Source organism: Tachypleus tridentatus, chromosome 13 (assembly GCF_004210375.1).
Source record: "Tachypleus tridentatus isolate NWPU-2018 chromosome 13, ASM421037v1, whole genome shotgun sequence".
NCBI lineage: Eukaryota > Metazoa > Arthropoda > Merostomata > Xiphosura > Limulidae > Tachypleus > Tachypleus tridentatus.
In genome coordinates, this window is record NC_134837.1 from 51,792,258 (window position 1) to 51,810,899 (window position 18,642).

Consider the following 18,642-nt stretch of genomic DNA (forward strand, 5'->3'; position numbering starts at 1 on the left):
CTCATACTCCATAAGATTTTAAGTTTACACCTATATTCAAAATCAATGATTGTTTTGGTGAAAATATTAACTATAAAATTGGGATATTGCAAAACCATTTGACCACATATTTTTGAAGTCACCTAATACAGCTATAATGGTCGTTTGTGCACTTATTTCGATGTTTACCTACTATGAAGAACTAGAATCTTTTCGATGTGTGTATGTGTATATTATATATTTAAAAACGGCTGGTATGGATAGAGAAAGCACTAATAGAGAAGCGAACAACGTTTCGACCTTCTTCGGTTATCGTCAGCATACTAGCAGTTTTAAAATATATAATTTTCTCTTCAAGTGGGTTTTCTCGTCATCACGGATTGTGTGTTGAAACTTGCTACAATAGACATTATGAGTTTTAATCATTGACATTAAGAGGAAAGCAAACGATGATAGAGTTAATAGTTCCGAAAAGAACACGAAACCTGAAAATAATTGTTATAAAGTGTGGTTAATCTCAATGTATTTGATAAATGGTAATTTCCGCCTTTCAACAGTTCAATGTCATAACCGGTAGATTTATGACCTGAGGATTATGTCAAAGCCTTTTCCAACTAAGTGTATTTTTATAGTGAAAATGTGAAGCCAAAGAAGACAACATTCTGAAGGAAGGAGTCAAAGCATTCTGTGTGAAAGCAGTTCCGTAGCTTATGACCCATTACTACCCAAAATAATAATTGCCCTTTTCATTTTAAGACCATGGGTATCAGTGGCAGAACAAGCAGTTTAGGAACCCTGAGGCAAAGAAATAGGACCCCTTTGTTTTAGCAGAAAGCTACACCAGGTCCCCAGGCATCGCGGGTTCCGGGGCACTGCCCTGCTCTAGTTCCACCTGTAATAGGTGTGTGTTGTAACTCTTAAATCCTGCTATTCGGTTCGACAAGAGTAGTCTATAACTTCAGAAAATATGAGCAGTTAATGCAGATAATTCCATTTAGTTTTGTACGATAACAACAGTAGAAACATACAACAAGGTGTTGAAAACAGTCATGGCCTCCAAAACCGCATATCATCCCAATTCAGAGCATTCACTATCTACCTGATTAAGGCTACGATTACAAAAGACACCTGTCTGACACATATAAAAACAGACTAGCTTACGAGAACAAGGGTCAATTACCTAGTGGATCAGTACATTTAACGCATTCTAAGCAATTTATTTTAAATTTTAATTGTTTAGCCAATATGCAGTACGTGGTATTTCATGGACTGGCTCCTGTCAATCCGCTCTTGAACATATGAAAACAATGAATCAAAATAAAGCGTATCTTTGTAATTTTGGACCATTAGGAGTAACAGATCTAAAGTAACATTTCCTAACTTAGCTTTTCCTAGAAAGTTTGAATTCAAAGTTATGGAACTAACTTATTTTACAGTGAATTTAGAAATAAACAACGCTTTCCGAATATTCCTAACATATGTACAACTTTTTCGCTCTATGCATCTCAGGACGGTTGGTATGGGTATTAACACTTTTACTAATAAAGCAGAGAGCAACGTTTCAACCTTCTTAGGTTATCTTTAGGTTATCAAACGTCCAAATATTTGTTTATGTGCTTTATTAGTAAAAGTGTTAATACCCATACCAGCCGTCCTGAGATACATTTTTACTTCAAGTGGGTTTCTCATCATCACGAATTTTTCACTTTCTCTTCACTTAATGTTTCTGAGGACGAGCAAAAATAAGTCACGGTGACAGGCTTGTGTTGTATTTATAATTTACATAATTACCTTGTAGACACTTTGTCCTTATTAATGTTGTTTTTATTTCACCGAGAAATCTTCAGTTCAGTTGTAGTTCTAACAAAACTATGATGCTTTGGAATTTGAACCCTGCTCTTAGGTTATTTTTTATGGTGTAATGTTTATTTGACTAGTTGGCCGAGCAAGGCCAAATAGCGTGTCAGACTGTATATCCGCACTTGGAACTACAGGTAATTACAAAAGTGACAGTCATGTCCCACTATTCAGTTTTAATTGGCGATTGGTGCTATTGACTAACTGCCTTTTCTTCTAGTTTATCATTTCAAAATTAGGAACATCTAACGCATGTATAAAAGTAACAAACCAAAGAATTTCACTAATATATTTATTGTGTTTTCTTTTTTTTTTTCGTGTGTATTTATGTTTACCAATGGTAAACTTTCGAAGTATAAAGCAAATTTAGGAATGTTTTTTGAGAAAGAAAAATGACGGTGTGGCTAACAGTTGTTTTACTTTTCCTTTCCAGAGGGTAACCAGTATTTATGGTTTGTTAACAATGATTTCCTGTGTGTCGTTGTTTGTTCCTTGCTTGTATTACGCAACGTTTGCTTATGGCTTGATAACAATGAACCTTCTTCTCTTTCTGTGCTGTTTGTTTTTTCTTAATATAATCAGTGTCTATTTTAATTTGATAACGATGAACGTCTCTCTTTCTCTCTCTCTTCTCTGGCCTGGCATGGCCGGATGGTTAGGGTGCCTGACTCGCAAGCTAAAGGTCGCGACTTTGAATCCCTGTTTCACTAAACATTCTCATCCTTTCAGTTGTGGGGGCATTACAGTGTAACGGCCAATCCCACCATTCATTGGTAAAAGAGTAGCCCAAGAATTGACGGTGGGCAGTGATGACTAGCTGTCTTCCCTGTAGCCTAACACTCCTAAATTAGAGATGGCTAGCGCAGATAACCCTTGTGTAGCTTTGCGCGAAATTCAAAAACAAACAATCGATTAGCAGAGTTTAAAACCTAGAGTTGCTCATTTTCTAAAGAGCATTTTCAAACATAGATGATTGACCCACTAATAATCAAATTATTTTCTGTTGTTATATGCATGTTTCAAATCATGTTTTTGCCGTAGCATAACTAGCAAGACCATATCAAAATGTAAACAAATAAAAGGTAATAAAACTATGGCCGATACAAGTGTAAAGACAAGATAAAGTATCACGTAACAATAACTTAGATTGCAGGTATCAAGTTTCACAAGATCTATTCAATCTCCGTTTTGTGGTGGAAAGTTCGTCTACAGTGCTTATCGGCTGTGTTTCATCGTCGTGCATCATAGTTCTTTTATTTTAATACTTTTATATTCACCTGCACCGCCGATTTGCTCAGCGGTAAGTCTAAGGTTCTTATAAGGCTAAAAGTAATGTTTCAATACACGCGGTGGACACAGCAGAGATATAGACCATTGTTTAACTCTGCCCTTAACAACAGACGAGTACATAATAACATTCAACAGTTTTGTGAGCGAAGCAGACAAGTTATTACAGGTCTAAACAACCCAACTTACATCAGGTTTTAATTATGTCACAAAGTTATTTCATCCGAGTATTGGCGGTCTCGAGAAATTAAGGACATACCAACATATGTAGTAGCTGACGTCATAAATAATCGGCAAATTCGAGATGAGTCAAATCAGCCAAAGAAAAACGTCACAGGATTTAGACCGGGACTCATGTTGAAATCGCGTTTCTATTACGTAGTTGCACAACAAGCTGTTATGTAACAAATTACCCACCATATTATGTATACTTAACATTTCGAGCCTAGGAGAGAGGAACGGAAGTAGTGAACGGGAAAAACAGAGAATTCGGTAAGTGTAAAAAAGTCATCACATTTTGATCTTTGCTAATTCTTAACTAATATTCATTAATCAATTCATATAAGCACAAACTGCAGTTATGCCCTAAAAGTACAACCTAGCAATTCGACTGTAGTGTTATTCTTAAGAGTTTTCTATTTCAAACGTGAATGGGCCTGGCATGGCCAGGTGGTTAAGGCACTCGATTCGTAATCTGAGGGTGGCGAGTTCGAATCCCCGTCACACCAAACATACTCGCCCTTTCACCCGTGGGGGCATATAATGTTCCCATCAATCACATTCTTCGTCGGTGAAAGATTAGCCCAAGAGTCTCTGGTGATAACTAGTTGTCTTCCCTCTAATCTTTCACTGCTAAATTAGGGACGGCTAGCGCAGATATCCCTCGTGTAACTTTGCACTGAATTCAAAAACAATCTGAAAAAGGATAATTATTAGTGATTGTTTTACGAGGTAACTTCATTTCGTTGACAGCTAGTAATAATCGAGAACTAGTAGAATGAAGATATGTATTCAACTCCACCAACCACCAGTTCTTGAGCTCTATTCTTGTCAGACCAAATAGTTGGATTTCACTGTAACCTTTATACCACGCCATTGCTTCAATGTGCGAAGAACGATTTTTTTTTCTTTTCGTAGTGAGAGAACGCGAACCATTGATTCTCAGCTCCACAGATCGACACTTTAAATAGGTAATGAAAAATTGTTTATAAGATTTTGTTTGACACATAAGTAGGTTTATAAATCATTTGATACACAAGTAGGTTTACAAATTGTTTGGCACGTAAGTAGGTTTATAAATTTTTTGACACATAAGTAGGCCTATGAATTATTTGAATTTAAGTAGGTTTATAAATTGTTTGACACATAAATAAGTGTATATATTGTTTGACATATATATAGGTTTATAAATTGTTTGACGTAAACTTGGTTTATAAGAGTTTTTGAGAATAAGTCGTTTTTTAAGACTGCGTTTGTTTTGTAAATTAGTTTATAAGACCACGTTAGATGTACGTGTTGGTTTATGAGACCGTGTTTGTTGTATAGGTTAATGTATTATACGCTGTTGATTGTACAAGTTGGTTTATGAGACCGTGTTTGTTGTATAGGTTAATGTATTATACGCTGTTGATTGTACAAGTTGGTTTATAAGACTGTATTCGGTGTATAAATTAATTCAATCAGTGGAAGTTTAGTAGATTGTGAAACTAACAAGGTGAAATTCAGTTTAAGCTCTATGGTGTAGCTTCTAGTGCTACTGACGAATTCGTAATAACCAAAACTCCCTGAAAAACTATTACCTTTACATATAGTCATACATACATATACATATTACTAATAAACACCTTCATAGAGACTAAAGCTGACATTTCGGGCAAACAACCTTCTGAAATAGTTTATTGTTACACATAATGAAGTATATTAGTACAGCTTGAAGAATTGAACAAGCATGTTGGTTTGGAAGTTCAATAAATATATAGTCTTCACTCAAACTGTATTTATCTGTTATTTTCTATACTTCAGTGTATACGTTTTATTCAAAAGCAGTAAGCAATAACTTGCACCTTTTATTATTATTATAAATATAAACACTAAAATCTACAAGATTCTCTTACACTTAGTTAACTCTCGTCTATGTGGCTACATTAAAACACGAGTCCATCGTCTGTCTGTATATCTCCTTCAATACATTGTTCTTAAACTTCAGATAAAACTTTGAATTGTAGTCGTAGATAACAAACTCGGTGTTCAAGATGCATATGTGTTCAGTGAATATAAGATCTCTGTGTTATATATATATATGTTCAGTAAACACAGGCTCCTTGTGTTTGATATATGTATATATTTATAACCATGTTTACCAAACATAAGATAACATAATAACAATTATGTTATTATGTGTCGGTCAATCTCATTATTCGTTAGTAAAACAGTAGCCCAAAAGTTGATGGTGAGTGATGATGACTAGTTGCCTTCCCTGTAGTCTTACATTGCTAAATTAGGGACGGCTACTGCAGATAGCTCTCTTGTAGCTTTGCGCGAGATTCAAACAAAAATAGACCGCTAAAATCTGAGTTTCTATACCACAGGTGGGCAAAGCACGGATAGTCCTTTGTGTAGCTTTGTGCTAAATAACAACAAAAACAAGTCACTGGGAGAAAAATATATAAATTATGGTCAGTGGTTTTCTGCTGAGTCGAGAGGAACCGAACCCCTGATTTTCGCATTGTAAATACGTAGACTTAACGATATACCTGCTGGGGACTATAAATTAGATGCTTCAGAATTGTTTGCGTTAAGAAAAACAGCCACATTTATATTTGTGTCACCTGGCGGGAAACAACAGAGATGACTCAAGCTTCTCTTGTAACAACAATCTTGATCACGTTTGGTAAAGATTGGCAGAGTGCATCTACATAAAGACGATATAATGTATTTGGAGTCTCCTTTTTTACAGTAGTGTATGTTTTGGCTAAGATAGGTGCCGGAAAGATGGGTGCTTCCACACGAAGTTAACAATGACAAAGCACAGATTTCTCAGAATTTAGTTCTCTAAGCGGAAATTCGAAAAACGGATTGTTTTGTAGGGTCAAGTGTTTCTTGAAGAGTGTGAATTAACTGAGTAATTAATACTAGAGTTATATCTTTAGAATAGATATATAGAATTATAGGATTCTGAAGACAAAATTCGATGCCAGTTTTAGGTCTTATGCATATACCTCTATCATACATGTTTAACTTTCCAAACACGTTTTAGTTGCGGTTGGGCTATAGTTATCCCAAAGGCAGGTTTGTTCCTTCCCTCAAAAAAAAAAAAAAAGTCACGGCGATCACATGTTGGAGCTTAGTACATGTGTCAAATTTGGTCACATTATCTTGTGAATGGGATATCAAGAGTTTCAAAAATAGTTCCCCTGGAACCCACGAGAGAGTCAGGAACATAAAATCCGATGCTAGATTAGAGATCAGTGGTTCTAAATATCTATTCCTAATCATCCTCACGCAGCTCTGGTAGTCGACTCGTAATCCGAGGGGCGTGGGTTCGAATCCCCGTCACACCAAATATTCTTGCTCTTTCAGCTGTAGGGGCTTTATAATGTTACGGTCAATCACACTATTCGTTGGTAAAAGAGTAGCACAAGAGTTGGCAGTGGGCGGTTATGACTAACTGCCTTCCATTTAGTCTTATACTGCTAAATTTGGGACGGCTATCACAGATAGCCCACGTGAAGCATTGCGCGAAATTTAAAAAAAATAAGTAAGACATTGAAGAATGACACAATATATTCTTACTCTTTCTGATAAAGAAGAAAGTCTGCCTGAAACATAATAACATTCCTGGCAGTTCTCTAGCTCTTTATGAACCGTTTTTGAACGTCACTAATGTATCATTCAATCGCTGGTTTTTCTCACTAACTAAATTAAGATTATAACATATAATTATGACACATTCACACCCCATCTACTTCCGAAAAATATTTATTACGCAATTAGATCTTATGGTACATTTTAGTAGATCGTATTAGTAAAAATGTTTACATGTGTACAGAATAGTATCGACCAATAAAACTACAGCATACAATGTCATTATAGAAATTATAGCCCTTAACACCGATCTATAAATCACTATTTATGTCGCTATTTGTATATATTTATTTGTTTGTGAATTTCTCGCAAAGCTAAATGAGGGCTATCTGCGCTAGCCGTTCCTAATTTAGCAGTGTAAGACTAGAAGGAAGGCACCTAGTCATCACCATCCACCGCCAACTCTTGGTCTACTCTTTTACCAAGGAATAGTGGGATTGATCGTCACATTATAACACCCCCACGACTGAAAGAGCGAGCATGTTTGGTGCGACTAGGATATTTGTATATAAACAAGGGATTTGTTATACGAACCCCCTCCCATTTTTCTTTTTTTGTCATGGTTTTCGGATAATTAACCTCAAGGTATCATAAACCTTTTTTTATTCTTTTTTATAGACATTCGAAAGCTATAAACGGACCTTTATGCTTTCTGTCTTAAGTTTGTTTTCTTTGATTCAAATTATCAGAAACTTTCAGTTTTATAATTATCACTAATCAGCCTCTATTTCGTTATTCCGTAGCAACCAGCGTGCACTTACATGTTTCATACACATTAAAGTAGTGTTAAAACGTAAAAAAAAAATGTTATATTTTCTTGATATTTTTAATTTACTTATTTTTTGTTGTTTTTAACACCTATCTTAAATATTATTAATTATTAATTTATAGCCTATTCTATATTCATATATAAGCCTGATTACTTTTATTTAATAATACTTTCTGCGTGTTTTTCACTTTTAAACAATTTTTGTTTCATATTTTCCCTTATTAAAAAAGTTTAATTATTGTGAACTTTACAATGTTTTTATTTATTTATACTTTACTCATCTATCAGCTCCTTTATCTAATATATATTAATAACTAACCAAATGTGTATTCTATTTCAGCGCGTTTTTATACCTTTTTGTAACTTAGTAACTCTTTCTATAAATAGAATATTTATCTTTAAAACATTAAATGATTTTCTTGTCCTTTCCCCTCCTTCATTTATACAGTTTCTAATTAGTAACTAATATTGCTGGTTAATGTTATGATTATTCTTGTTTCATTCAATTAGAACATTCTTTTAATCTTTCGTTGTTTTTTTTATTGTGCTGAATTTCCGTAATTTTTAATATCTGATGATGAGCTACGTAGACATTAAAATGTTTCTTGGACGTTGTAATAGATATGTATGTGTTTATATGGAATAACTATCCCACAAGCTGGAAACATCGAGGTATGATGTTTTTTGAAATTACTATAGTAACTGTTTTAAATCAGAAACTCTTTAAATCTTGGCCTAAAAAACTGAAGAGGCACAATATTAGGCAGAAGTAAAGCTCCAAGTTAAAATTTTATTTTAATTTATTCATTTAATTATATTCATTAACTATATCTACGAAACAAACAAAACTTTCAAACTCAACTTAGACCTGAAAATTAAGAAAGAGTATATTTTAACCATCCTACTTGCACTGAGTTAAACAAGACGTTGTAGATTAAAGAATATTATGTCGCCTTTCAATTTCAACGAGTTATACGTGTTACCTTAAGCTTTTATTTATTCATTTTTTACAAAAGCTTTTATTTATTCATTTTTTACAAAAGAAATAAACTACTGAATTTCAGCAGGCAAGACTTCTACTACTGCTATAACAATAATCAAACAGTGTTTATTGTACAACGATACAACATGCCAATATACGTTGTACAGTTGAAAAACAAAATGTTGAGTTTTTACCTATTAGTATTAAATATGGTAACGCATCACACATAAATATTGAAGAAACTACGAAATTATATTATATAATAGTTGTACCGAGTACTTGAAGTGTATTCTATTGGTCCACCAGTAGCACAGTGCTAAGTCTGTAGGGCTATAAAACTAGAAACCGAGTTTCGATCCCATGTAAGGAGGCCCGGCATGGCCGGGTGGGCTAAGGCGTTCGACTCGTAATCTGAGGATTGTGGGTTTGAATCCACATCGTACCAAACATGTTTGCGCTTTCTGCCGTGAGGGCGTTATAATGTTACGGTTAATACCACCATTCGTTGGTAAAAGAGTAGCCCTATAGTTGGTGGTGGGTGGTGACGACTAGCTGCCTTCCCTCTGATCTTTACTGCTTAATTAGGGACGGCTAGCGCAGATAGCCGTCGTGTAGCTTTGCGCGAAATTCTAAACAAACCAAACACACATTCTGGTAACCATGGTAAGGAGAGCACAGATTATTTTTGTTTTTATTACTCACTAGGTTTAATTTGATTTCGTGAAGCTGATTTAAATAATTCTAGGATAATACAAAGCCTTTATCGCGGTTGTATACTGTGAATTTGTGATATTTCAAGCTTTTAAATGAACTCATTTGGTTTTTTGCTTATTGAGCAGAGTATTGTTTATAATTTTGAAAATCTTTAACCATAAATTTAGTCCACTTTAATATGAACTTAAGATAGTGAACTCACGTAATTTCATTGTAGCTCTTGTTTCTTAAGTGAGACGTTATTTGTGTAAGGAAAATTACGTAGCTTAATTATGTTTGGTGCTGTTTCAAAAAGTATAACATCAATCTGAATTTTTTATTTAAAGACAACTCCCCAAAATACAATTTTTACAAGCAGCACATTAAAAATTTATTACACGTGTTTAGGCCTAATACATGATTTAATTAGTATTTAGGCCTATCATAAATTTAAAAATAAATTTCAATATTTATCTTAGCAACTTTAGTTTAGGAAATATTATTGGTTTATTTTAATCACTTTCTGCTTAACAGAAACAATTTCATATTTTACTTTAATTTAAATACTTGAAAGCAAACATTTTATATTTCAGGTCTTACATAGTCTTGGTTTCAATTTTGTGGTGAAATGGATCATTCCACCTTGGTTGACACAAATATTGATGAAGGGTCGATCATTATTTATCTGTAAGTAATTATTTTGATAACCAAATTATAAACCACCATTTATAAAGTTTTGTATACAGGTTCTTTATCTTTAATTATTCTGATAAACTGAAATCGAAATACTGAAACCCTAGCCCTCACAAATATTAAAGACCAAAAACAATACACTAATTTGGTATCAACTATCCCGTCAAAAATCAAGTTGGTTTATTAAAAATCAAAATGTTCACACAGTCAGTTACGATCTAGCAGCTAATTTCACTTCTTGTACAAAAATCACACATTCTTTCTCATTTTGAGCATTTTAAAAATAGTAGGTTGTTTGTATTTGAAATTTTTTCATAAAAGTATGTCTCGTATATTTCTCATAATTTCCCTCGATGTACGCCTTTCTATTCTTTCACCAAAAACAAATTGAAAGCTATTCAGGTTTTTAGTTAGATTTAGCACCCAGGTTGTGTACACGTACCAGTGGCATGAAACATGTTTCGTCATGGAAATTCCGAACTGTTTACACGTTTAGTGGTGAGTGTGTATGTGCTGTTGGTATGAAACATGTTTCGTCATGATGAAAAACTTGGTTGTACACAAGGTTCAGTAGTATGAAATATGTTTTATCATGACTTAAGAGTTGAAATAACTGGAGACTATAGTACTAGTTAAACATAGTATGGAATTTTCGTATTTCAAACTATAAATTTATGAGACTTTTCTCTTTAAAACCTCATACATCAGTACTCGCTACTTCTTTGAAACTTCTTTTATGCACGTGATTTTAGTGTTAAATATATCAGATTAGAAAATAAATATACTTGAATGTATACACTGTATAAGTAAAAGCACCCACGCCTCTTTGAGTTACCGGATGTGATTTGTAGTTTAATGTAAATGTTGTGCTTTGATCACCAACTGTTTCTATTCTACAGAGGCGTTTTTGGAGTCATATTGTTACTCTTGTGTCTCATCTGTTACTGCTGTCAAAAAAAGCTTCAAGATGATGGTGATTTGCAGAACTTAAACGGTGAAACGTCAAATATAACAAACGACAGAGGAAATAATCACGTATGTGGGGACACTTGTATGAAAACTGAACTTGATAAGTAAAAAACACATCCTATAAAAAAAAAAAAAAACCTAATTTTTTCTTTATGATTTGGACAAATAACTTGTATGTACACAGAAAATACTTTGTTTCCTTTTCACTGAAAAATTATTTCTATAACGTCTCAGGATAAAGAACCATAAAAATATATTCTACATAATTTATCACAGTGTCTTCATTTCGAAAATAATTTTATTTTTTTAACTTCGTGTTAAGGATAAGAAATCTATATAATGATGTATATACATATATACTTTCCCATGTTTAATCTTTTGAATACTGACCTAATTATACTGAAAAAACAAACAAACGTGGAGTTAATATTTATTGTAAGTTTTTATTTTATAGTTTACAACCATAAGTTTCGAGGCAAACGGAAATACAACACCGTCTCCACCTCCAACTTACGATGCTGTTATTGAGAAAGAAATACCATTTCGGTTTGGTGACCAAAGTCCACCATCATATGACGTAGCGCTGATGCACCAGGACTGCCCCGATAACAGTCGAGGTCAAGAGGCTTTTCCTGTTTCCATCCGGCCGGTGTATCACAGACTATTAACAACATGACCTTTGATGCATTTTCTACAATCTTAATGTACCTGTGGAGCTGAATGCTCAAGTGTTAATATGTGTTTTTCTAAAGTGACATTACTCAGACATGACATGTGGTCGGATATCTAACGGGTATAATAACAATTACTTTGTGTTGGAAGTACCTTGTATGATATTTCATTTCACTCACTCATTCTTGGAACGACGCATTCCTCAGAATTTGCATTTGATTGAAGTACTCTTGTTGGAATGTGGAGAAGGGTGGAATGAGGTATGCCTTAGTCCTTCGGGCAAGACTTACATGCTGTCTTTGGTATAATGGATCTTCTGGAGCAAAACCGTTAATAATGGCGATTTCAAGGACTGGATTTTCTTTACTTTACATTCCCAACTCATAAAACTTGTTTTAATTTTATGTTTTCCTTGGCAGTGACGTACGTGCCACACTAAAGGTCATGACAATGCTACAAGGTTCAGTATTGAAGGTGACCAGAGATTAAGATATCGTTTGTTTGTTTGTTTGTTTTTAATCTTATTCCAGTGAACCCCAACCCTCTCCTTACGCGTTTTTAGGATGAAAATGACCTTGTCTGCACATATGCATAGCTGTAGACGTGATTTAGAGAATACTCCAAGCGTATATTGCTTAACCACATTTGAGAAGGAGGTCAAGATACAAGGAGCTAGGGATTAAGATAATATTTTTTTAAATCCATCTCCTGGGCCTCCCTTTGCTGATCATGTGGCCAGTACATAAAACACATGTGTTTAGTGTAATACCTGTGTGTTGAATCACGTCCATACTTTTAAATTAACTAATAGGTAAAAAGTTATATGTCAGTAAAGAGCAGTAAACAAGTCCCAACCTACTTGTTTGCTTACGGACCCCGTGACGTGCTATGTTCCCAGATTTAGTCCAGATCCTTAATCTTTCGTTGGATACAACCAAGTCTGCCGGTATTGAATTGATTTATCTTAAATTACAATTCTGCGACAGTGATAAGCAGGTTATCATCATAGGTTTTAAGTCTACAGAGTTTTAAAGATTCAATTACTACTAATAATAAAAAACGTTAAGGATGTGGGACTTAAGTTGAACTGATTTCGGGTTTGTGTTTGATCGCTTTATCTAGTTCTGAAGATATTCATATTTATTATTTGTTGTTGTTTTAATTTGACTGGTTGAAGTTTGTTTCCCTTATGTATTTTAATTCTTTCTCTTTCTCTTTCTCTCTCTCTCTCTTAATATATATATATACTTGTTTTAATTTTTTTAATTTCAACATTGTTTCCCTTATGTACTGTTCCTGGACTACATATATACTTGTTTAAATTTGACTGTTTGTACATTGTTTCTCTTATGTACTGTTCCTGGCCTGTATGTATACTCGTTTTAATTTGACTGTTTGTACATTGTTTACCTTATGTACTGTTCCTGGATTGTATATATACTCGTTTTAATTTGACTGTTTGTACATTGTTTACCTTATGTACTGTTCCTGGATTGTATATATACTCGTTTTAATTTGACTGTTTGTACATTGTTTCCCTTATGTACTGTTCCTGGACTGTATATTTACTCGTTTTAATTTGACTGTTTGCACATTGTTTCCCTTATGTACTGTTCCTGGACTGTATATATACTTGTTTTAATTTGACTGTTTGTACATTGTTTTCTTTATGTACTGTTCCTAGACTACATATATACTTGTTTTAATTTGACTGTTTGTACATTGTTTCCCTTATGTACTGTTCCTAGACTACATATATACTTGTTTTAATTTGACTGTTTGTACATTGTTTTCTTTATGTACTGTTCCTAGACTACATATATACTTGTTTTAATTTGACTGTTTGTACATTGTTTACCTTATGTACTGTTCCTGGATTGTATATATACTCGTTTTAATTTGACTGTTTGTACATTGTTTCCCTTATGTACTGTTCCTGGACTATATTTACTCGTTTTAATTTGACTGTTTGCACATTGTTTCCCTTATGTACTGTTCCTGGACTGTATATATACTTGTTTTAATTTGACTGTTTGTACATTGTTTCCCTTATGTACTGTTCCTGGACTGTATATTTACTCGTTTTAATTTGACTGTTTGCACATTGTTTCCCTTATGTACTGTTCCTGGACTGTATATATACTTGTTTTAATTTGACTGTTTGTACATTGTTTTCTTTATGTACTGTTCCTAGACTACATATATACTTGTTTTAATTTGACTGTTTGTACATTGTTTCCCTTATGTACTGTTCCTAGACTACATATATACTTGTTTTAATTTGACTGTTTGTACATTGTTTTCTTTATGTACTGTTCCTAGATTACATATATACTTGTTTTAATTTGACTGTTTGTACATTGTTTACCTTATGTACTGTTCCTGGATTGTATATATACTCGTTTTAATTTGACTGTTTGTACATTGTTTCCCTTATGTACTGTTCCTGGACTATATTTACTCGTTTTAATTTGACTGTTTGCACATTGTTTCCCTTATGTACTGTTCCTGGACTGTATATATACTTGTTTTAATTTGACTGTTTGTACATTGTTTTCTTTATGTACTGTTCCTAGACTACATATATACTTGCTTTAATTTGACTGTTTGTACATTGTTTTCTTTATGTACTGTTCCTAGACTACATATATACTTGTTTTAATTTGACTGTTTGTACATTGTTTCCCTTATGTACTGTTCCTGGACTATATTTACTCGTTTTAATTTGACTGTTTGCACATTGTTTCCCTTATGTACTGTTCCTGGACTGTATATATACTTGTTTTAATTTGACTGTTTGTACATTGTTTCCCATATGTACTGTTCCTGGACTGTATATATACTTGTTTTAATTTGCCTGTTTGATTCTTACTTTCCTTACGTTCTGTTCCTGCACTGTTTGTGCCCTGGAAGCTCTGCTCTTGAATACGGAAACTCTCTACTTTAAAATGTATTTGAAACATATCAGAAAGTTTCTTTTGCTAAATTTCATGACCAGTTTTTCATTCCAACATTCGATCAAGCATTATGATGCTCTTATAATAGAGACCATATTTATTTCATTTTGTCATTGTAAACACAGTTATTACCTCTTCTAATAAGTGAAAGATGGATGTATAATTAAGATTTGGGGTACTGATGTTGGTTAAGCTAGTGATAACACAAGATGTGACAGAAATTATGCTATATTTATAACTTTCTGATGTGGACGAAGTAGTGTTTAGTTCAATGTTCAACGCCTCAAATAATAGTTTATGATCTAATCTAAACATTGTATCAGTATAGCAATAACAAATGGATTATGAAAAATGTCTTTTAAACTTTCTGCATCTAAGAAGCTCCTCTAATATCATCTTCTAAAAATACGTAATAAACTAAAATGGGTACTATTAATAACAAAGGCGTTGCTGGACACTGAAACACGGGGCTCGTGCTACGAACATTCATAGTAAAAACCATGATCTATACTTATGAAACCTGAGTATATTTCAACGCCTATGAACTTGGGCCGCGAGTCTTCTTTTAAACACTTAGGAACACTTCTGATTAATAATGGGTATTAATTTATGACTTCAATAAAGTTTTTAAAATTGTGCACGTATAAAGCGTTGATTTTAATTATTTTTTAAATTTTAACTTCCATTACTTTGCCTATTTTAAGGCTTATTTTTAACTACTTTTATGTTCTAGTCGTACAGCCTTGGCTTACCGTAAGCCAAGTTTAAGGTATTTAAAATGTTATATTCTACATTCTTCTAAATATCAGTTTCTATGTGTCTGGAAAAGGTAAATTAAACTCGAAAAATGTGTTGAAAACACACTAAATGTAGCATGGCAGTATTATATAAATAAAATAATTTTATATACTTACGAACATTTTTTTGGTGTTTTGGTTATATTTTGTTTGTTTATTTGTTGTTGAACCCAAAGCTACACAATGAGTCATCTGCGCTTTGACCACCGCAAAGAATCGAACACCGGATTTAAGCTTTGTAAACCTGGAAACTTACATTTTACCTAACTAGGAACCCATGATACAGAGGCCTTGTTCTTTGAGATAACTAGTAGTGTTCGGATAAATATGATACGACAAAATGTTCCCCACACTTCATGCTATGGGAGCGTTATATAAGTAACAGCCAATCTTTAGCTTGGATGTTGGGTGGTAGGATAATAATGACTGGCTGCTTTCCTCCTGCAGTCCAGTATAAAATTCTTGATTAGAGACGGCAGGACATAGTTTTGTCATAGGTACGAAATACAAATATGTATATATAAAGAGTCAAACAGATTTTGTCCAGGAGGGCTATCCGCCCCTAATTTCACAGTTTCAGACTAGAGAGAAGGCAACTTGTCATCACCGTACCACCGCCAATTCTTAGGCTACTTTTTTTACCAACAAATAGTTGTATTGACCGTTACATTGTAATGCCCCCACAGCTGAAAGTGAAAGCATGTTTGGTATAACGGAGTTTCGAACCCGCGACCCTCAGATTAAGAGTCGAGCACCTCAACCACCTAGCCATGTAGGATAACTCAAGAAAGTGATTAATAAAATAAAAACGTTTATAATACTTTTATTGTTAATAATTTATTTCTGATAAGCTACTCTGTTATCCCCATTCTACTTTTCTCCTGAGAATACACAATAAAGTATAATAATGCCATTCGTAAGTATATATATATATATATTACGGATGTGTATCGTGAGTTTGTTGGTTCAATGTTGACGAGTTGCTAGGTGTGGGTCAGAAAGCGTAGGATATTTTCATTATTAAGTAAGTATTATCAGAAAGTGTCTTACTTTATAAACAGAAAACTATCGTGGAAGATACTAAACCAGTATTTATATATATGTAGTTTTATTTATTTCAGATTACTGATAATAATAAAGAGTTTTAAAGTGACATAAACACTAATATAGTTTAATTATATATATATATATATTTATGTGTGGTGTCGTAAACCTCTCATTTCAATAAAGAGATTAAAGTAATATAGATCAATACTACTAGGCCTATTAGAAATAAAACGTCTGCAAGCAAGATAATCTCTCGCAAACAATTCTCTCCAACAAATTCTCAGTCAAGTCCCTCGGTAGAACAGAGGTAAGTATACAGATTTACAACGATTAAATCAAGGGTTTTTCCCCTCCTCGGTGGACACACACAGAAAACAGTAAAATAGAAGCGCCACCACGAGAACATAAATGTATAATATCATGTTATTAGTAATTAAAGTAATTCTGAATTGTAAATGGCTTACATAAAGTCAATAGTTATTACACTTCATTTAGTGAATCTAGTTAACACTTTCAAAACTGTTGTTCATGTAGTTCAGGGGTCCCCAAACTATTTTTACTGTCGACCCCTTCATGGAATCCTTGCCCTTTTATCGACCCCTCCATTCTTTTAAGTAATAAAAATCTATAAGTCATAGTTAAAGAAAGAATAACTCAATAAATAACATATAAATATTAATAATATATTGTGATAAGCCAACTTTACCTTTTTATTGATCGTCTGACATCTTTAATGGGAGGGATGTGGTTGAGGATGTTTGAGAAGATCACTAATATTTGGTTGTAAATTGGTGAGTTTTAGTCTTAACTCATCACAACGCTCTTGTATCTTCAGTTTGTTCCTCTGCTTTGTTAGGACTGAATTTACATGGCTAAACACACATAGGAACATGGGAATGCAAGTAATAAAGGGTTCACCGCTGTGAAAAGTTTTGGATACTTATTAACAATATTTACATTACTCCAGAAGTTGCTGAGGGTCGTATTTTTGCACAGTGATTTAACTTCGACTTGCACGGAAAATTCAATGAGTTCATCTTGTAAATTAGATTCAAAATTACCTTTGCTATTTTCGAATCAAATGTTTTAACAATCCCGTCAGGTACGTGCATTTTCTCCAAGTCCTCAAAGCGCACTTTAAAGTCTTCACTCAATTTTTCGAGGTGCTTTATGTATATATCCAAGTCATCATCAGAAATAATTTAGTCTTCATCTTCCAGTTGCCTAAGTTTGAAAAGTACTGAAAATCACTTCGTAGCTATGAAGATTTAAAAAGACCTACTTTGACTTGGAAGCCTAAGAGAATTGTTTGGGTTTGAATAATTGTTACATCTTTACTTTGCAGACGCGTCTAAATCATTAAATTTTGAATATAGGTCTGCCAAATAGAAAAGTTGATTTATCACTGAGAGTTTTGTCACCAGGTGATGTCTGTGTAATACACAGTGAATAGCACGCACATCGGGAACCTTTTCCTTAAGAAAGGTAGCAAATCCTCTGTAACAACCAACCATTGAAGGTGCGCCATCTGTGGCAACAGCAGTTATATTGCTGAATGGAATAATGTGCTTTTTAAATACTCCTCCAAGCATTAAAAAATCGTCACCCCTTTTGCATCACCTTTAAGATACCTTGAGAACAAAAACTTGTCAACAGTTTGTTTTAAATTTGACTAAAGTAGCTCACATAAACCATGAGAATGTTTGAACTACCAAAAGTTGGTTAATTAAGTTGGATGGAAAACTTACAGTGCAGAAGCTCAGATGCCAAAGTTTTTTCCACATCTTCAGCCATCTCATCAACACGTCTTTGAATTGTATTTGCATTCAAAGGCAAGCATTTTATAACATTTTATAGAGTCTTTTTTTTCATAACAGTTTCAATCACTTCTTTAATTGATGGTATTATGATCTCCTCTGCAATAGTATACGGTTTCCTTTCTTTATTATATTGAGAAAAATATTATATGATTCAAGTGCTTTCATAAATGGCATTATATTTGGTAGATTTTTATATTTTTCTTTCAACGTTCTAAAAAATCAAGATATTTATCTTTCTTATCAGGATGAATTATTA

At 33.5% G+C, this 18,642-nt stretch overlaps 1 protein-coding gene across 2 annotated transcripts; it reads left to right on the forward strand.

Annotated features, from left to right (window-relative positions):
* The first annotated feature begins 3,013 nt into the window (after positions 1 to 3,013).
* LOC143238202 (uncharacterized) lies at positions 3,014 to 15,635 on the forward strand. Of its 2 annotated transcripts, XM_076478222.1 has the most exons (5): positions 3,014 to 3,615; positions 4,096 to 4,313; positions 10,025 to 10,118; positions 11,024 to 11,159; positions 11,548 to 15,635. In XM_076478222.1, exons 3-5 carry the CDS (start codon positions 10,060 to 10,062, stop codon positions 11,767 to 11,769), a joined length of 417 nt encoding a protein of 138 aa, XP_076334337.1. In that variant the 5' UTR covers positions 3,014 to 3,615; positions 4,096 to 4,313; positions 10,025 to 10,059; the 3' UTR covers positions 11,770 to 15,635. The 2 variants fall into 2 exon arrangements, with proteins under 2 accessions (XP_076334337.1, XP_076334336.1); XM_076478221.1 differs by lacking the exon at positions 4,096 to 4,313 and having other exon boundaries at positions 3,017 to 3,615.
* The last annotated feature ends 3,007 nt before the right edge of the window (positions 15,636 to 18,642 follow it).